The sequence below is a fragment of the Siphateles boraxobius genome, unplaced genomic scaffold (genome assembly GCF_051911475.1).
Source record: "Siphateles boraxobius isolate OS27281-9 unplaced genomic scaffold, OSU_SipBor_1 6, whole genome shotgun sequence".
In the NCBI taxonomy this organism is placed as follows: domain Eukaryota; kingdom Metazoa; phylum Chordata; class Actinopteri; order Cypriniformes; family Leuciscidae; genus Siphateles; species Siphateles boraxobius.
The window spans coordinates 35,572,501-35,594,349 of NW_027509186.1; the positions used below are offsets into that span (position 1 = coordinate 35,572,501).

Consider the following 21,849-nt stretch of genomic DNA (forward strand, 5'->3'; position numbering starts at 1 on the left):
GCCACTTATCTTGATACTTTATTATACAGTGTCATTCATGCATTTTAATGCATTCATTACATTTGCACATGTAACTATTGCAAGTGTCTAAAAACTTTTTGGAGCTACTATATTTTTTATTTTAAAAATTCTTCACTTCATGAGTTCTGCTGGGAATAATGGTACATTGGTAGTGCTTCACTGTCTGGTGGATATTATTCAGTAGATGGACTAGAGAGGGCTTTGGATCATTTGTTGCAGTGAGAGAAACATTTACAGTCTGTTTTGACATTCTCTGCTTGCTGATCTCCACATTAACAGGCCATTCGGCTTGCGGTGTGTGTGATTTGTTTTATCAGGAGACGTGTTTGTTCGTAAAAGTGTTCTGTAGAGGATTTGGCAAGTTCGTTGTTCAGCGCCGGATATTTCTCATTCCCTTTCAGTTGACTGTTGGTTTTTGCTATAAAGGATGATTCTCGATTAGTGTGCATTACTATTCAAAAGATTGGATTAATGATTTTGAAAGAAGTGTCTTCTGCTCACGAAGCCTGCATTTTAAAAAAAAATCTATTTTTTTACATATTGACAAAGAAAGGATTTTTTGTGAATTAAAGTGCAATCCTTCTGATGTGACTTGAAGGCAGTATGAGCCTGTAGGTCTGAAGTGATTCTGCCATATCACTGTTCTGCGGCGCGTCACTTTGTCATGTTTAACGATCGTGCTTCTGCTCTCTACCATCACAGCATGTGTTTATGAACCGCAGTGAAGCCTGGATCACATGATCTGACGCCGCATTTCTCTATGCTCTTTTAAGTCCTGGTGCATTCATTCTGTTTACTTTCCCCCGCTGTCTCTCTCTCTCTCTCTCTCTCTCTCTCTCTCTCTCTCTCTCTCTCTCTCTCTCTCTCTCCACACGGCTGTTCAGATGATCAATCTTTATGAAACAGACACTCACTTCAGTCCTATATTATAAATCATGAGCCTGCTGTTCAGTTGATTTGTTCATCTGAATGCTGAATGCACAGCTACTGTGATAGAAATGATTTCTATTTTTGAGAAAAGCATCTCTTACTTCCCTACTAGTCGACTAGTTCTTCGTCTTTAGTTTTGTATTTTTAGCGGGGGTGCTTTTAATAGCGTGCTGACAGCTGTTAGACAGTTTGCACGTTAAAATCCTTCATCCCCTTTTAAGCGCTGCTTTTATATAGACAAAGACATCAACATGCAGACAGACATGTTTGGCCTTTTGTGTCATGACTCACAGTTCTCTATCATAAGCTTCACGTTTTAAGATGGCGTGTCGTGTTAAAAATAGTTTTAACAATAAACTTTTAACAAAGCACCTCAAGACCCCTCCGTCAAGCTGGTTTTGTACTCCACAACACATAAGAAAAGCATCTGATAGTGGTCAGGTGACCCTGAATCCAGCCTGATTGTGATTGTGATTGAGCAATTTTGTGCTTTTTGCACATTTAAGACCTTAACCCAACCTAAAGTGGTCTTAACACAATAGAAGACTTTCCAAGGTTTCCAGCTATGTTTTGATGGTTTTAGAGGGATTTGGGCACTTTTTCCACAGCAAAAAGGCTTTTTATTTTTTTTTTAGGCTGAGAGATCAGCAAATATCCATTAAGATCTGAACTTTCTAAAGCGTCAAAATTGTAGATGCGTAGCTGTCTATAGAGGGGCAAAAATCTCTCAGATTTCATAAAAAAGATCTTCATTTGTGTTCCGAAGATGAACGAAAGTCTAACTGGTTTGGAACGACATTAGGGTGAGTGATTAATGGCAGAATTTTCATTTTTGGGTGAACTATCCCTTTAAGCTAAAAGAGGTGATATCTACCTTTATATGGTCATTAAAAACCTTTCAAATGTGTTGAATTCGATTTTACCCACTGTAGTGAAATCGCAAAAGAAGTACACTAACATTCTGATCTGTTATCTCAAATAATAGGTATATGTAGGTAGTTCAAATAAAAGGTCATTTGTTTATTGGGTGCTCAGGTAAGAAATATAATTTACTTGAACTTTATGATGATTAATGAAATAGTCTTTCAGGCGACCCACCTAATACTACCTTTAAGATTAGTAGTTTTGCATATCCCTAACTACAGCTCTCTCTTTATCTCACTGTGTTGGTATTCTTGTCCGGTTTGAAATTGCCGAGCCCATCATTAACATCACTTCCTTTTCCTCTTCCTCTCTCCGTTTACCCTTGATTATTTTTACTTGTGTATTGAGTATCTTAACTCATGTAGCTCAGTGTTTGCTCAGCCTGCCAGGAAGAAAGAGAGAGAAAGAAGATAAATGAGGTGGTGTCGCATCAGAAAGGGCGGGTGAATACGGAGTTGGACGAGCAGAGGAGGTGGGCGAACGACAGGGAGAGAGAGAGAGAGAAAGAGAGAGAGAGAGAGAGAGAGAGAAAGGAAAAGAGCTACCCCTTCCATCTCTCTCTCTCTCTCTCTCTCTCTCTCTCTCTCTCTCTCTCTCTCTCTGTCTGTTCTATTTGTCACTAGCGGTGGGATGTAGTCGGGTGCTGCAGCACTGAATCTGTGATTTCTGAGGCGTTTTCTGAAACTGATCCAGCATCAGTGACAGTGGGCCGGCGTGTTTCTCTCCGAAGCTGTTTCTGCTGATCCTGAGTCAGTCATGTCTGTGCTCAAACGCAACAGACACAGCAAACGCTCTTCCGACTCCATCTATGACATGCTGCACCTGGTGAGAGACGTTTTATGTCTGTGTTTTTTCTTAAATCATGCTCTTTTATCGATTAGTTCGTTTTTACTTTTTTTTATCCTGCGCTGGATGTTAATGATGCTTTGGGTTTCAGCGCATATTTTTTGTTTGTGTTTCGTGAATTGTTGCTGTCAGAATGTCAGATGTTTGCGTTCACTAGTAAAAAGTGCCATAATTTTACGCAATGTTCATATGGATGATGGTGATAATATGTTTTTTACATGATATTTCCCTGGTGTTCTTTGAAATACCTTAGAGTACCATGTAAATATATATATGCATAATGTCATATATCAAAGTACCGTCTAATACTATGACCGTACCATATATAATGGTTTTTACTTGAGAGTCTTAGATTTGTTTTATTGAACAATCGGATTATGTTCATGAGCAAATTTTGTGCTTTTTTGCATGCTGGGAAAAAGAGTTTAAACCAGCTTCAGATGGTCTTAAGATCCCAAACTGGCAGTTTAAAGTGACTTTGTGCACTTTTTAACAGTAAAGAAACCTGGGAAACCTAGGCATCTTAGGCTGGTTTAAGTTGTTATTTTAAGCAGGGTGTGGTGATCTTGTTGGGACTTAATGGAGGGAAGTTCTCTGGAAGTGTGGATATCCTGTTGTGTAGGTGTCCGTGTTTGTTTCTTCACAGTATGCAACCTTTTGTACTCATAATAAGATCAATAATTCCAGTTTAACACTGAAACCCCACATGGTTTTAAATAAGGATGCAGTGCACCGATATAAAAATTTTGGCCAAAACTGATAACCGACATATCGGCCCATAAATCTAAAATTTTTAATAATTTTTGAGAGCCCCTGATTACAAAAAAAACAAAAGTCTTACCATTAAAAGGCACGTCCCAAGCACACAATTAAAATGTTCTCATTATAATTTTATGTAACCAATATGAAAGGCTCGTGCTGTGTATGTTGCGCTTAACTCTATTTTTCCCATCATATTTCAAGCCATTCAAAACCACAGTGTGCATCTGAAGTGTCTCAGCTGATGGACATAATCCATTATATATCGGCTTTAATATATCAGCCAAATTTTCTTATCGGGCCGATAACGATAACATCAAAAATGAACATAGATTTGCCGATAGCGATATGGTGGCCGATTTATTGTGCATCCCTAGTTTTAAAGTGACTTCTGACAGTAGACAATATACTTTTTTGCCTGCAAAAAGCACTTTTAGCGTTAGGGTTTTGTTCAAAGTGTGAGTTTTACACCTTATAGAAAACACAACTTACAAGTGTTTTCATTTCACAGCAGTGACAATGGCTTTTTCCCAGCTGTTAATGTGCTTTATTTTGTGTTGGGTGTCATATTTTCTGTCATGCTGTTCTGAGACTCAAGGACGTTGGGAAAAACACTGCAATTTATCCTTTGTGTGTCCTTGCGTGGGCAGTCGAGGACCGTTAAGACTCTCTCCGCTAATGAACACGGAAAGCAGCTTTCACACGTTTGAAAAAAACTGTCAGCCACAACAATCACCTGTAGTCTGCTAAGTAAATAAAAGTAGTTGAAAGTCACTGTTGGTGCTTTCTCTTTGCAGTGATGGCTAATGATGACCTAAAATTTCCTCTTTTTACATTTTCATGAGTGCATTCTGGGAAACTCATCAGTGTCGTCATGTGTTGCTTCTTCAGACGATTGTTTATGTCTCTCCTCAGATAAAAAAATGTTTTAGTAGACTTATGCTGGGTTTTGTGCAAGCGGTTGTCTGTTTGTGCATGAACGCTAGCCTTGATCTTCCTCTTCAAATAATCTTTTATGTCTCTCTTTTAAAAAAGCCTCCGATGTGACTTTGTGTTGGTGGATGTGCGATGTAGGAAAGGGCTACTTTCCTGGTTTCCTAATGTACTTGTCTCTAGCTGTGCCGTTTCAGAGAATGATGGAGAAATGTGGTGGAAAGCTGACAGCTGCTGTATCTGAAAGCGTGTGAATTTGTCTCCGTTATAACGGGATCACAAACATCTTGACAGCACTCCCGGCGCTTGTACGCCATGGTTGTGGCAGCTGATGATGTTTTAGCTAATTACTAAAGTGACAGGTGAAGCCCGACACCCCTCGGAGATGAAATTCTGCGTCTCTGATTTAGAAACTGATTTATTGTTTACACACATACAGAGACAACGTGAATCCAATAGTCCCTGACACCCCTGAGGAATTATTTTGAAGCATTTCTTTTTTAATAACGCAGAAAAAATGCTCCTACTACCTGACAGTTGTCACTAAAATTGGTGCCCTGAGAAATCACACCTGATGTAAGCTTTGTGAACAGCATAAACAGACCATGGCCAATCAGAAATGCTTTATTTACAAGAATTTGGGTTAGCTGACATACGGTTTCAGGATAGAGAGCATGTAGTTGAAGATATGTGATCTAATTGAGAAGTTAGCACGATGACGGAAATCACTTCCAGAACCTTTAAAGCAATTAAAGGGGTCTTCGGATGCCCATTTTCCACAAGTTGGTATGATTCTTTAGGGTGTTCATGTAAAGTTTGTATACTTTGGTTAAAATTCCTCAATGGTTGTGTAAAACAACACCCTTTCACCTCCTCAAAAACAGCTCTGTTCACAGTGACCTGTTTCGGTGCATGTCTCTTTAAATGATAATGAGCAACTGCTCAACCAACCAATGGCTGAGGGCATAAATATGCTAATACAAAATATGCAGTGGTCGTGGGCGGAGCATTAGCATTATGACATCATAGTACTCAGAAAATCCAAAAGCCTGATTATTGAGAGTGTTTAGGCTTTTTGAGGATTAAAAAAAAGGAGTGAATAGATTTTTTTCATTGTATGGTTGTTGTGTCCACACACTGCAGAGACACATTTATATGCAAACACCATATAAAAGTGAATTTTGCATCCGATGACCCCTTTAAGTCAAATTGACTTTATTGTATGAATTTCCATTGGCTGTCTGTTCATTGTGTTGCTGCTCATTTGCATGTATTGAAACTCTACTCAACTTTGTTGCATGCACCGACGAGCACTTCCAGGGACGATTCGATAAAGTTTGCTAAGTTTGTGCCATTATATCTTTTAAAGATATTCAAATTTTAGTTTTGAGACACTTATATATTTGGGTATCGTTTGAATTTCAATGATTCCGATTCTGCTTATCGATTCCTAATTTCGATTCCAATACAATAAAATAACACATTCCGATTTTTTTTGCAAAACATTTAATCGTAGCTGAATACCATGAACAAAAATCAACAGGCTAAAGGAAGGAACTTTTGTCTGTGGTTTAAAAATACCGTTGCAAAAACAACTAGCCTAACTAATATACATTTCAAGCATTATTATAGACAAGTAAACACTCAGTAACAAAAAAACAAACAAATAAACAAATTAGCAATTGCACAAATAAATACAACTGAACAAAGATAAAATTAAAATAAACAATGTTTTAAGATTTTCATGTATTCAGGTACAGAAACTGCAATCAAATATAAAATAACACAGCACTTTATAAATAAAATATGCATTACAAATATAGTAACAAAAGTCAAAAACAGCGAATGAATTTTCTCTTTGTCTGTTGTTGTTTGATTAACATTATTTCAGCAGGAATATTAGGCTGCTGTCACTTTAAGAGCTGCACAGATCCAAAATACTGTTACACATGCGTTTTCTTTGTAAACTGTTTATATTCACTTAAGACAATAAGGGCCGGGCGATAAAACGGTATAGGTATTTATCGACGGTACACCATTGTCGGTAACGATATAAAAAATGTTCGATATAGCACTCGATAATTTCATTAAAATGCGTGCGCATTGCCCGTAGATCTTAGGGGCCGTTCACATATCGTATCTAAAAACGTGTGGAAAGCGCGGCTGTGCCGCTTTCTCCTCCTTTCCAAATCGCTTTCACTCCCCTGGCGTCTGTCGTTGCTTTGCAACCATGAACTGCGCTCTCCACATCATGTTGACTGATTCGTTAGTGGGCTGCGAAGTTAAAGATGATGTGACCACCACAACGTTGCCCAACATGAAATGGCAAACGTAATGAAAGCGGAAGGAAAACTGCGCTGCCCATTATTTTGTACTTCACGCTCAGTTTGGACCAATGTCCGTGCAGCGCAAGCCGATCATTATCAAGCGACACTGTTACTGCACAGCGCTAGTAAAGAAAGCATTTGAATTCGCCTGAAGTAATAACATCGCTGTGAGATCTAGTGAGAAACATTCAAATTAATGGATCAAACAGCGCTGACGTGGAAACCAGGAGAAATATTGTGTCATGAATGAAGTAGTTATAGGCTTTAAGTCCACAGATCAGCAAAATTCACCATGGATTTACTGTAGTAACACTCACTGTAACCATGGACGTTTACACATCTTTTTCCAGCACTTCAAAACTCAAATATTATCATATTTAAATGTTATTTTTAATGTGATGACCAAAACATTATTTGTTCATCCTTCAAAGATTACTCCCATTTATAAAAATAAAAGTTTCAAGATGTAGGAAAACTCTCACTTATTTAAAAATAACTGTTCTTTTAATAAATAATAATAATAATAAAAATATCAAGGACATTTCTCTGGCATTTCTTTCTTTTTGTTGTATCGAAACGGTACCGAACCGTGCATTCTGTGAACCGTTACACTCCTACTTATTACTGATGTTGATCCACCTCAAAGTTTGCCTTGATTGTTCTGTTTACATTTACAATTGCACACCTTTTGTAACATTTTATTTAAGTTCAAGAGTTTCTTTAACACTTACTTTTTATATATTAATATAACACATAAAGAAGATATTTTTGTTTACATTTAATTTTGTTTTTGACTGCTAAAACTAATATAATTTGTTGTTTGCCTTAATAATGTGGATAAAAAAATTAAAAAAAACAGTGGTTTAAATTCAAACTATTCTACTTGTCATAATGTTATAAAAATGTCAATAATTATCGATACCAAACGATATGAAATATTATATTGTTATACTTTTTTTTTAGCTATATTGCACAGCCCTAGTTTACGAGGATATTGTGACATATTTTTGTGTATATTTTTCGGTTCCAGAGCATTTGTTCTTCTTGCGCTTGGATGGTTTAAAATCGTATTAAACTGCACAAAAAGGAATCGATAAGAGGAATTGAAATGTTAATTCTATAACAAGCATCCGATTGCTGACCGTAAATATCTGATTCGAAGTTTATGTATATTTTCCCCTGTATGTTTACTAAAAAAAGCACACAAGGGTTGGTGATCTAGAAGGAAACTCTTCGGCTTTGACAGAAAGAGTGAAAGAGAGTGAGAGAATTAAAGATGGATGGATTTATAGATGGATGGATGGGCAATTTGACCAAAATATTTGAGTAATGTTATATCACTTGGTATGAGTCATTTATAACGAGGCACTTTCTTGTCATTTGATTTTAAATCTGCTTTAACTATTCAACATCAACAATCTTTTTCAATATCAAAAAGTTCAGATCAGATTATTCATAACAAATGAACGAGTCTGGCATCAGTGCAAAAACAGCTTCACATTATGAAGTGCCTGAGTTGAAAACAAAAGACTAATGTTATAAAATGACACTGTATTCTGAAAACAGGCATATGTATTTCATATACAAGTTCTTTATTAATGCGTTCTTCATGTTGGGACAATATCCAGCTTTCTTATTTGCAAACAAAGTAAAGTTGTCTTGCCAATTAGCCTTGCATATATAATGTATCTACTGTAGTATAAACAATGTAGCAAGATATCTTCTGGTAGTAGATGGATGGACTTTCTCTCAGTCCATCAGTGTTACTGTGAGAATGACAGTCCATGTGCCATCACAGCCGTTCCCATAGCAACCGCATCCATGGACAGGTGCTTGTGTTTTGATTGCCGTTCCGATGAAATGAAGACATTTCAGAAGAGCAGAGAGGGAGGGAGGGAGGGAGAGAGAGAGAGTGTGAGAAAGAGAGAGGGAGAGCCAAAAAGATGAAGTGATGGAGGAGATAAGAGAGTTTTAGACGCTGAAAATAGAGCAAATGAGCGCTAATGATTTTTATAGCATTCTGACAGGCATCTGAGCGGAAGGATCCAGCTGCAGGTGTTGCGAGTGTGTGTGTGTGTGTGTGCACGTGTGTGTGTGTGTGTGTGTTTGTGTGTGTGTGTGTGTGTGTGTGTGTGTGTGTGTGTGTGTGTGTGTGTGTGTGTGTGTGCACGTGTGTGTGTGCACGTGTGTGTGTGTGTGTGTGTGTGTGTGTGTGTGTGTGTGTGTGTGTGTGTGTGTGTGTGTGTGTGTGTGTGTGTGTGTGCGTGTGTGTGTGTGTGTGTGGGTGTGTGTGTGTGTAGGTGTGTGTGTGTGTGTGCGCGCGTGTGTGTGTGCGTGTGTGTGTGTGTGTGTGTGTTCTAATAACAGTGCAGGACTCTGAGATGTCTCAATCTTCATGTCTCTCTCTCTCTCTCTGTAGAGTACGGAGCAGGTCGCAGCTTTCTGTCGCAGTCTTCACGAAATGAATCCCTCATCCGAAGTCGTCTCTCCCTCATCCGGCCCGGAGTCTTCCTCGCTCCCTCCGAGCAACGCCACACCGCGCCAGCTGTCCGATGCCGACAAACTCCGCAAAGTCATCTGCGAACTGGTGGAGACGGAGCGCACCTACGTCAAAGTCAGTACCTCTTTGTGTGTGTGTGTGTGTGTGTGTGTGTGTGTGTGTGTGTGTGTGTGTGTGTGTGTGTGTTATATACTCGTCTATATGTTTGACTCACAGAAGTTTGTGCCCTTCATCGAGACAGGCCTGTAGGGAAAAGCTGTGCCCTTGGCTTGTCTGTTTCTGCTCCCACTCACTCTCTGACTGCTTCTGGATTCTACTATACTGCGTAGTACATGCTGTAAACTATTATTTAAAAATAGGATAGTGATTTAAAGTGCTACTGTAATGTAATGTGACCTTAGGCTCAGACTACAGGAGTTTATTAATATTAACTGATTGTGAAACCTGGTTGCATTACACACATTTATTCTTTCAAATCTCAAACCTGCACACACTACAAGATTTGATAACCGTAGTGCATCACACACTACAAGATGATGATGATGCTGCCAGATTTAGCACCTCACTTGATCTCACGGGGAAGCGGATGTAAACTAAATGGAGACTGTGTCGCGTCAGCTTGCTGTAGACATTATATGATGAGGACACATTATAAAGGTTGTGTGGTTGCCACATTTCCCGTACAGCTGCTTTTTGATTCGCTGTCGCCATTTCAAAAGTTCAGTCACTTCCGTCGCCTTGTAGACTTGTCTCTCATTGGCTGTTGTGGAAGTGCTTACATAATAATAGTTGTAATCATTCTGATTTAAAATAAAATCAAACATGTTTGATATTGTCATGCCGGCCCGATGTGTGCGCGAGCAGTGCGGGAGGTTTAAGATTTGATATGTGAACACTTACATTACCAGATAATCTGGGCCGAACATAGGAACTGACCGATGCCTTAGATGCTATTTTAGTTTTTTTGTTTTTTTCGGGAGGGGGATCAATCGAAACTGAAACTACTGTAGTTTGAGCTTTAGCAATTAGTATGTAACTATATTATGAACAAATATACAGTCTCTGCTAAAATGGCTATTTAACTTCAATGAATGAGGCTTTCAGTAATTTAACTGTGCAAAAACACTCCATTATGCTTGATATTGCGAGTTGGTATTTTTTTTATTATTATGATTAATATAATAATAATAGACACTAGTTGTAGTGCAATTAGTTTTACCTTTAAGTGAACTTTGATATTCTTCTGGTTATTATGCTTAAGTGGCGAATGAATCAAAAAATCTCTTACTTCTGCATTGCAAAATAAGGTACTTAGAGTGTTATTCTATGAGCTAGCTGTTTATGTATTTTTTATGATTCAGCATTGAAGACTGGAACTATCCATTTTATATTACACTTTTTGGCAAATGTCTATGCGCAAAGACGATTTTCATAAAGCGTACTGTAAAAGTAGTAGTATGCCATTCAGACACCCATCTTTCTTTATGGCAGATACAGACAGTGATTCTCACTCTATAGCTCATATTTGCTTGCTGTGTCGAGCTCAGCGACAGAGACATGACAGTATTTTCCCGTCTGTCTGAGGATGGCTGAGATTAGATGAGATCCTGTCCGTCGCAGGGAATATTTGCAGTGTGTTTCGGATTGGTCTGCCTGTTTGAGCAGAGAACTAAATCAACAGTCTGAAAAAAGCACTCCAGCAGAACTGAAACCTGAAATGAGTGTGTGAATATATACATACGCACATATATATATATATATATATATACTCTTTCATAGTTCTAGGAATTATGAAAAGGTTCCTCCGGTGCAAAAGCCCTTATACATATATATGTATAAGGGTTTTGCACCGGAGGAACCTTTTCATAATTCCTAGAATTATTGGTGGAAGTTCCCGGTTTTTGGCGTGTTTGCACCGCAGGAACTAGGAACGATTTTAGTTCTAGGAACTACATTTTGGAGGAACTAATTTAGCTCCTACTTCAGAGTCCAGGTCTAAACCAGCACTATAGGAACTATCTGTGACTTTAGTGTTCCCCTTTGAGAGGACCAATACATGATTATGTATTTCTGCTCAGCTGGCAACACTGGATATCAATCACATGGCATACGCTAATAACTTTTCATTACTGTCTACTTATTTATAACAGCTCTATCTAATAACGCATTAGCCAGGATTGTTAAACAGATCGTAAGCTAATGAACACAGAGAAAGCGAGCACTGTGTGCTCAGGCACTGGCGTTCTCAGCTCCGTCAAAATAAAAGTCACAACAAGAAGCGTGGCTTACGCCACTTCAGAGTTCCTACTGGCGGTGCGAATGCAACCAGGAAAACGTTCCTATGGGAACCATTAGTTCTCGGGAAACCACCCTGGTGGCTAGTTCCTAGAACTATCCGTTGCAAAAGCCTCTCTCTCTCTCTCTCTCTCTCTCTCTCTGTCTCTCTCTCTCTCTCTCTCTTTCTCTCTCTCTCTATATATATATATATATATATATATATATATATATACACACACCAGAGTTGGGCACTCTAGTTAGAGACTCGGACTCGAGTTGCATTTTAATAAACTTCAGACTTGGCTCGGACTCGACCAAAGGACTCGTGAATATTTAAAAATGACTAAAAAAGTATTTTATCTTTAATCCTTAACTACTGATATAATAAAAAAAGAATTAGTGATTTATTTGAATGGTTTTATAATACCTGTATCAAATATATTTCCCTACATATCGCGGTAGTTTGGTCTAGAATTTGATTAGGCATATTGCACTTAAACTCCGAAATGTCATAATGAAGTACCATGAAACATGACGGGAGAAACCCTGCCATATGTTCTTTTTTAATGAATATGTTCTTTCATTTGGGTTTATTAACATGTCAAATTAGCTTGATCCAAAGAATATGGGGAAACAATTAAAGACACCGTAACGACAACATAATATGTTATACATCGCATCCGCAAAGGTTAGTCGCATTATTATACTGTAACTGTGGTGTATCTGCATGGATCCTTTGGATTGCAAGCCTGTTAAAACATTAACAAATAAAATGTAGCCTTTAAACCCATAGCACTATGTTTTACTTTTATCGATCTTTTCGAAGTATATGCAGCTTTTCTCTCTCTTAATGTATGTCTATGATAGAGAGAGGAGATAGAAGGATGTTAATCCATTTATTACTTAAAGCGCATATTTCAACAAATCGCAATCAGCATGCGCAAAGTTTTCTATTGACATAAACATTCCAAGGTTTGATATTTTCAGATAATGACTGCCATGACAATTGTTTTATACATTGTAAGGAATTATAAAGTAACAAGCTGGATTTACATTATCCCGTATATTTTAGGACCTTTATTACAAACAAAACAGATAATAGAAAGATCATATATTTTATCTATATAATAAAAATAATAGGTTTTTTGAGTTTGAGAATTTTTGTGTGTGTGTGTGTGTGTGTGTGTGTGTGTGTGTGTGTGTGTGTGTGTGTGTGTGTGTGTGTGTGTGTGTGTGTGTGTGTGTGTGGATGCATTTATTGCCTTTATTTATTTATTTAGTGGGTGATATCGTTTTGTTTATTCTAATCGCACTCAATGCAGTTTTGTCGTCTACCACTTTAAATGCTTGAGCTCGTTAAAGCAGGATGGATTTTGATTGGCTGTCATTGTGTTTATTATTCATCAGCTGGGCAATCATTCTGAAAGTGAATCCAACGATATTGTTTCTCAGTGATGTTATCGTTATAGTTGTGGTGTCGACTTGGCTATTCATTTAAATTTAGAACGATTATTGGAACTCAATCTTTATCGTTATTGTCCCGTGTGAACAGGCCTTTACTGTTCAAATTTCCCTTTAGCACTGTCAACCCTCAAACCACCTGCCAAAATAAGTTCTTATATTGAAATATGTTAAATATCTCTATCTGGGATATTAACAAATTATACAGCCATGAAACTAGTCAAATATGTGGCAGAATATAAATATATTTGTTAATAGGCTGTTCTTTAATATGATTGTGTGTGTGTGTTTTCTCTCTTTCAGGATCTGAACTGTTTGATCGGGCGATATCTAACCCCTCTACAGAAGGAGTCTTTCCTTACTCAGGACGAGGTGAGTCAAAGCACCGCTGATGCTTTCACATGATTATCAGCTGGCGAGCTCAAACACACCTCCAGAACACAGAATGATATTTCATAATCGTCCTGATGGAGAGGAGCGTGTAGGAGGACATAGAGATGGAGACAAACACACACTAAAAAGGAGAGGTAGAGAAGGGAGTGGGAGGGAGACACAAAATGAGGAAAACTTGCATCAGACAGAAGAGAGGAAGTTCTCAGTGTCATGTTTCTGCTCCTTTAATGCCCTACATATGGGAGAAGAACTCATTATACATCACTGCAGACACAAAAGAAATGTAGTTTGACTGGTATGGACAGATAGTTTGACTGATACATATATCTATAGAGCAGAGTACACTCTTTTAACTATTTAAGAAAATCAAAAGAGATTAAAACAACAATAAAATTGCTGATATGAACACATATTTTACAAATGTTTTATTGATTTGATATTTAAGTAATATTAAATATGTATATATATTTTTCTGTTTATATATATATATATATATATATATATATATATATATATATATCAGTGTTATAATAATTAACTAAAACTAAATTCATAAAAAAATTGTTCCTGAACTAAAATCACATAAAATCTAAAAAAATTATAAAAATAATAATTTCACTTTATTTTATTTCATTTTTTATTTCAAATTTTAAAAAAAAGTTTTACTTGATGTACTAAAATAAATAAAATTAAAACAAAAATAAAAATTAATGCAAAAATATATAGACATAAATATAAACAAATAAAAATGACAAAAAATGAAAACAAAAAAATGAAATGACACAATAAAATGAAACCTGAAATTCAAAAGTAAAACAAAGATATATATATAAATTGTTACACACACACACACACACACACACATATATATATATATATATATATACAGGTCCTTCTCAAAAAATTAGCATATTGTGATAAAGTTCATTATTTTCCATAATGTAATGATAAAAATTAAACTTTCATATATTTTAGATTCATTGTACACCAACTGAAATATTTCAGGTCTTTTATTGTTTTAATACTGATGATTTTGGCATACAGCTCATGAAAACCCAAAATTCCTATCTCAAAAAATTAGCATATCATGAACAGGGTCTCTAAACGAGGCTATTAACCTAATCATCTGAATCAAATAATTAACTCTAAATACCTGCAAAAGATTCCTGAGGCTTTTAAAAACTTCCAGCCTGTTTCATTACTCAAAACCGCAATCATGGGTAAGACTGCCGACCTGACTGCTGTCCAGAAGGCCGTCATTGACACCCTCAAGCAAGAGGGTAAGACACAGAAAGAAATTTCTGAACAAATAGGCTGTTCCCAGAGTGCTGTATCAAGGCACCTCAGTGGGAAGTCTGTGGGAAGGAAAAAGTGTGGCAAAAAACGCTGCACAACGAGAAGAGGTGACCGGACCCTGAGGAAGATTGTGGAGAAGGACCGATTCCAGACCTTGGGGGACCTGCGGAAGCAGTGGACTGAGTCTGGAGTAGAAACATCCAGAGCCACCGTGCACAGGCGTGTGCAGGAAATGGGCTACAGGTGCCGCATTCCCCAGGTCAAGCCACTTTTGAACCAGAAACAGCGGCAGAAGCGCCTGACCTGGGCTACAGAGAAGCAGCACTGACTGGACTGTTGCTCAGTTTTGCATGTCATTCGGAAATCAAGGTGCCAGAGTCTGGAGGAAGACTGGGGAGAAGGAAATGCCAAAATGCCTGAAGTCCAGTGTCAAGCACCCACAGTCAGTGATGGTCTGGGGTGCCATGTCAGCTGCTGGTGTTGGTCCACTGTGTTTTATCAAGGGCAGGGTCAATGCAGCTAGCTATCAGGAGATTTTGGAGCACTTCATGCTTCCATCTGCTGAAAAGCTTTATGGAGATGAAGATTTCATTTTTCAGCACGACCTGGCACCTGCTCACAGTGCCAAAACCACTGTTAAATGGTTTACTGACCATGGTATTACTGTGCTCAATTGGCCTGCCAACTCTCCTGACCTGAACCCCATAGAGAATCTGTGATATATTGTGAAGAGAAAGTTGAGAGACGCAAGACCCAACACTCTGGATGAGCTTAAGGCCGCTATCGAAGCATCCTGGGCCTCCATAATACCTAAGCAGTGCCACAGGCTGATTGCCTCCGTGCCACGCCACATTGAAGCAGTCATTTCTGCAAAAGGATTCCTGACCAAGTATTGAGTGCATAACTGAACATAATTATTTGAAGGTTGACTTTTTTGTATTAAAAACACTTATTTTATTGGTCGGATGAAATATGCTAATTTTTTGAGATAGGAATTTTGGGTTTTCATGAGCTGTATGCCAAAATCATCAGTATTAAAACAATAAAAGACCTGAAATATTTTAGTTGGTGTGCAATGAACCTAAAATATATGAAAGTTTAATTTTTAAGATTACATTATGGAAAATAATGAACTTAATCACAATATGCTAATTTTTTGAGAAGGACCTGTATATATATATATATACAATGCCATAAAAGTAGTCCATATGACATAATTATTGTTTTTGTTTTTTTGCTGTTATAATTGACAACATACATTTTTCCTGCCTATGTATTTAATAGTTGGACGTGCTGTTCGGAAACCTCCCGGAAATGCTGGAATTCCAGGTGGAGTTTTTGAAGACTCTGGAAGACGGAACCCGACTGGTGCCGGACTTGGAGAAACTGGAGCGAGTGGAAGAGTTCAAGGTTTGTGACTGTGGTTTAATTTACGTTCCGTTAAACATTCAGAGTGTCTGGTCTTAGCATTTTAATGTCATTGTTATTATGCTACCTTGTTTTTTGGGCATGTACAATGTGCATGTGTGATGATATTACCATGTTATTGCATTACTCAAAACTATTCATAACCAGATTTTTCCAACACAAACCATGATACCTGATGTATTTCTCTCAAAATCCCTCTGGTCTTACAGAAAATCCTCTTTTCTCTGGGTGGCTCGTTCCTGTATTACGCCGACCGTTTCAAGATCTACAGCGCTTTCTGTGCCAGCCACACCAAAGTGCCCAAAGTGCTGGTCAAAGGTGCGTAAATCTCAGCTCAAAAATGACCTTGCTCCCTTTGAATTCTGGGATTTTCACAGAGCCCCTGCGGCTGGGGTCTGTAAATCTCATGTGAGCGGCTCTGGGGCATCAGTTGTATAATTCTGCCGCTGTGTGTGTGGGTGTCTTTGAGGTTGGTCTGGATCTTCTCGCTGTCTATTTTTATTATTTAACATCCATTCTCTAGATTTGTGACATTTAATTAGTTGTTTTCAAGTTAGTTACATTACAACTGAATGTGCTTGAAAACATTTTGCACTATATTTTGGACTTGTGAAAAATCTTCAAATCTTCCTATCAGTATCAAAACACACAATCCTGTGACAGCATAATCACAACTTCCTGTGTTTGTGTGTTTGTGTTCTCTCCAGCGAAGACAGACGCGGCCTTTAAGGCATTCCTGGATGAGCGCAACCCCAAACAGCAGCATTCGTCCACGCTGGAGTCGTTCCTGATCAAACCCATCCAGAGAGTGCTGAAATACCCTCTTCTGCTGAGAGAACTGCACTCGCTCACCGACCCTGACAGCGAGGAGCACTACCATCTGAACGGTGAGCTTCATATCAGCCTGTGTGCATCAGAGAGCTTTACGCAACATATATATATACAAACATTTGGGCTCGGTAAAATAGTTTAATTTCTTTGAAAGGAATCTCATATGCTCAAAAAGCAACAAAAAAAAATAAGCTAAAATTCAGTCAAAATAGTCCTAGTGTGAAATTTTCTATTTGAATATATTGTAAAATGTAATTTACTCCTGTGATCAAAGCTGAATTTTCAGCATCATTACTCCAGTATTCAGTGTCACATGATCCTTCAGAAATCAGTATAATATGATGATTTACTGCTCAAGAAACATTTATTATTATTATCAATGTTGAAAACAGTTGCTTTATATTATATGTACAGTCAAACCAAAAATTATTCAGACACCAGATATTATTGATGATATTTTTTTACTAGTGGGTGCAGGACACTATAATCCATTTATGTAAGTGAGGATAGCGAAATAAAATAAACTGTGATATATTATATCAAAATATTCTTCATACAGTGGCCTTCCAGTAAAATTTATAAGAATTTGGGACCACAAATTATTCAGAAACTTTGACCTGACCATGTTTTGCTGAAGTGTTTTCCTTTAATTCCTGATGTGACCTTTTTACACCGCAGACTGAACAAAATGAAGCATTACTTGGTAATTGGTTGACCTAAATTGGTGTTATCTAATTTTGTTGTTAAATTGAACATCTGACAAATATTCAACATAATTCATTTGTGAGACAGTCTAACAGAAAGTTGGAAAAAAACAGTGAAATATCAACTAATTTGATAACTCTGAGTTCTTGTCATTTTATTACCATTTTCTAAACTATAGTGAATAAACTGTGATAATGTGAGAAATGTTGAAGGTGTGTTGACTGTATATATACTGTATTTTTTATTTTTTATTTTTTCATAACTCTGTATTACAGTCATAATGTTAACTTGGGTACCATCAGTGTTTTGCATCTTTACTTCAACTGGTCAGCTTCTATGCTGTCTGTAAATAGTGTTTTTTGTTTCTGTGTATTTGTATTTGTATTCCAAATGTAATGTGATATGCAACTGCAATCGCTCATCTTGCTTTATGGACTGGGCAAATGTCTATTCTCCATTTACGTGTAAACTGTTCCTTGTTCTTTACTGTTACTGTGAAGCGTCCTTGAGCTTGGGAAAGGCGCTATACAAATTAAACTTATTATTATTATTATTATTATGATTATATGATGCAGCCTTTGAATGGTTTCAAATGTGACTCGTCTAGTCAGATGTTACAGCTGAAGATCTGCTTTAAACCCATTAATCTCAACTGTTATGTTTTTGACTAACTCTCTGCATTCAAAGCTATATAATGGGTATGTATATGATTGATATAAAATGTATTTTCTTTCTGTTGTGCAGTTGCAATGAAGGCCATGAACACGGTGGCCAGTCACATCAACGAGATGCAAAAGATCCACGAGGAGTTTGGAGCCGTCTTTGACCTCCTCATCTCTGAACAGACTGGAGAAAAGAAAGAGGTTTGTGAACTTTACATCAGCTGTTTCCAGTCGACTCATTTCACTGGACAATCAAACGTCACTGTTTGCATCACTCAACATGTCCAATTTCAGTTCAGTATTGATCATCTATATGAACTGTGATCTTTTGGGGAAAACAATAAGTGGAATAACAGGCCAAATCATTTTGTCTCTAAATGTGAATTGCTCAGTATTGACCTATCAATATAATCAATACATTATATCAATATAAAAATGATATTGTGTCATTCCCATGGTGTCAGTTCTCTCTTTGTTTTTGGTTGCATTTTAGTATAACTTGAGATAATGCAGAACTTATGTCTCAGTCCATGGGGTTTCAACCATATTTAATGGTCTACAGCTGATAAAAAGTTCAGATCTCCTTCTTCATTCCTGTATTTATCGAAACAGCCTATTTAAATCTTATCAGCTTGTTATGTGAATACAAAGAAACTTTAATTGCATAATATAGCTGTAGCTCTGAATGATGCAGCCAGGGACAGACGTGATCCCTTCTGGATTGCAGATTGCGAGGTGTGTGTGTGTGTGTGTGTGTGTGTGTGTGTGTGTGTGTGTGTGTGTGTGTGTGTGTGTGTGTGTGTGTGTGTGTGTGTGTGTGTGTGCGCGTGTGTGTGTGATTGTGTGTGTGTGCGTGCGTGTGTGTGCGTGCGTGCGTGCTGTGCGAGCTCTAACAGTGGCGTCTGCTATGATTACAGGTTGCTGACTTGTCTATGGGAGATTTGCTCCTCCACACCAGCGTGACATGGATCAACCCGTCCTCCTCACTAGGGAAGTGCAAGAAAGAGCCACAGCTGGCCACATTCGGTACGTTCAATCTCCACACAACCTCAACTTATGGATGGTTAGTTAGTTAGTTAGTTAGTTAGTTAGCTAGCTAGTTAGTTAGCTAGTTAGTTAATTGAATGGTTGAATGGATAGATAGATAGTTAGACAGACAGATAGATAGATAGATAGATAGATAGATAGATAGATAGATAGATAGATAGATAGACAGACAGACAGATAGATAGATAGATAGATAGATAGACAGACAGACAGACAGATAGATAGATAGATAGATAGATAGATAGATAGATAGATAGATAGATAGATAGATAGATAGATAGATAGATAGATAGATAGATAGATAGATAGATAGACAGACAGACAGACAGATATATAGATAGATAGATAGATTGATAGATTGATAGATAGACAGACTGATAGATAGATAGATAGATAGATAGACAAATAGACAGACAGAGAGATAGATAGAAAGATAGATAGATAGACAGACGGACGATGCATGGATGGATGGATGGATGGATGGATGGATGGATGGATGGATAGATGGATGGATGGATGGATGGATGGATGGATAGATGGGTGGATGGATGGATAGATGGATGGATGGATGGATGGATGGATGGATAGATGGGTGGATAGATGGATGGATGGATGGATGGATGGATGGATGGATGGATGGATGGATAGATAGATGTGAAGTTCTGAAGTGACTTGAAGAGTAATGTTGTATCTTTCTTCTCCAGTGTTTAAAAACGCTGCTGTGTTCATCTGTAAAGATTACTCCAAGCAGAAGAAGAAAATGGTGAGTGTTGTGATGTGGGCGTTACTCCCAAACACCCCTCTTTCTCTCTCTCTCTCTCTATCCCACAGCCTTTTTTCACAGGCTTAACGAAGTATTCATCAGTTAACTGGGTGTTGTATTCATAATCCTGTTTCATGCAGTACTGTACAGCGTTCACACCCTCATAATAACAGCACATTATTCACACGCGTCTCTCTCTTTCTCAGGGCGGTTCTCATCGAGCGTCGGTCTCAGGTGAGGAGAAAGACCCGTTCCGTTTCCGCCACATGATCCCCACTGATGCGCTTCAGGTGCGCACACTGTCCAATACAGGTAAGCTCACCAGTGAGTGTGACACACAACACCAATCCATGCATGATGATGTCAGACCCAAACGAAACCCTGGGGACCTGATCACAGTGTGTGTTTGGTTACAGACGGAGACAGTGCAGCCGTTTGTGAGATCGTCCATGTGAAGTCTGAATCAGAGGGAAGACCTGAGAGAGTGTTTCAGCTCTGCTGCAGGTCAGTGTCTCCTGCAATAAAACAATACGCATACATTTAACAAACATCATTCATTAGAAAACTGTCACCATCTGGTGGAGGAACCCTGTACAGCTTTTGTTATGTTATTGTTATGTGAAACACAAATACAAACCATATTTATCTGACCCATTTATAAGTGTTGGATTTTGAACATATGTCTAAAATCAACGTGAATAATAAACTGATGTGATATCAATGTGCAAATGTGTGTGTGTGTGTGAAATGGTGTCTGCAGCTCTCCAGAGAGCAAGAAAGACTTCTTGAAAATGGTTCACTCCATCCTGAGAGATAAACAGCGCCGTCAGCTGTTGAAGACAGAAAGTCTTCCTCTAAATCAGCAGTATGTTCCCTTCGGAGGAAAACGCCTGTGCGCTCTTAAAGGAGCCCGACCGGCCATGAACAGAGCAGGTACACACACAGCTGATGCTAAACACTGACTTCAGGATACTGTTTTCAACATCGATAATAATCAGAAATGTTTCTTGAGCAGCAAATCAGCATATTAGAATGATTTCTGAAGGATCATGTGACACTGAAGTACTGTAGTGTTCATTTTGTCAACTATTTTTAATTGAGTCTTAGTCCTGTGTCAGATGTACTTTTAATTTTCATATCATATTTAGTCAACCTTGTCCTGATTTTGTTTAGGCAAGTTTTAGTCGACTAAATGTTTGAACGTAATTTGAACGAAAATTGTATAATTGTTGAATTGAAAATCATGAATATTTTGCTCAAAATTATAATCAGTTATAATAAATATAAATTTATTTTTAATTTCATTTGAATTATTGTACTTTCACCTATAAGAACAAATCAAGAGAATGTCAACACATATGCATATGGATTATTTTACCTCATCTTGTTTCCTGAATTATTATTGGCTATTTATCATATACTGGTAAAAACAAAAAACCAACCAATAATTCCAAATTACAGTAATGTTTTTCTATTAAAACAACAGCAAAAAAAGACTTTGTATTGTCACATAGAGCATTAATTCAGCAATGGCAAATATAGTTGAGAGATTCATGTTTGGATGTATTACAGTTCATCACTGAAAAGGTTTGATCTCAGATTTAGTCGCGGGCGGCTCGTGACAGAACACAGACCGACTGAATGACACTTTCATTTAAGCAGGAAATCTCAAATGGAAATCTCTAAACTGCAGCTTACTTGTTCGTCTGTGTTTTCAGTAAAACACTGGGTAGAAAACGTGTTTTT

At 37.7% G+C, this 21,849-nt stretch overlaps 1 protein-coding gene across 4 annotated transcripts in view; it reads left to right on the forward strand.

Moving 5' to 3' along the window:
* Positions 1 to 21,849, forward strand: part of tiam1b (TIAM Rac1 associated GEF 1b) — a 94,885-nt gene that overhangs the window by 70,941 nt on the left and 2,095 nt on the right. For 3 of the 4 annotated variants that reach the window (XM_077206974.1, XM_077206975.1, XM_077206976.1), the window contains 11 exons: positions 9,160 to 9,354; positions 13,282 to 13,350; positions 15,952 to 16,077; positions 16,305 to 16,413; positions 16,803 to 16,982; positions 18,376 to 18,494; positions 19,211 to 19,319; positions 20,045 to 20,103; positions 20,310 to 20,415; positions 20,520 to 20,607; positions 20,864 to 21,036. In XM_077206974.1, the coding sequence (XP_077063089.1) occupies positions 9,160 to 9,354; positions 13,282 to 13,350; positions 15,952 to 16,077; positions 16,305 to 16,413; positions 16,803 to 16,982; positions 18,376 to 18,494; positions 19,211 to 19,319; positions 20,045 to 20,103; positions 20,310 to 20,415; positions 20,520 to 20,607; positions 20,864 to 21,036 (1,333 nt within the window). Of the gene's footprint in view, positions 1 to 2,647; positions 2,701 to 9,159; positions 9,355 to 13,281; positions 13,351 to 15,951; positions 16,078 to 16,304; positions 16,414 to 16,802; positions 16,983 to 18,375; positions 18,495 to 19,210; positions 19,320 to 20,044; positions 20,104 to 20,309; positions 20,416 to 20,519; positions 20,608 to 20,863; positions 21,037 to 21,849 lie in introns of all 4 variants that reach the window. The other variant, XM_077206977.1, reaches the window with a different exon arrangement.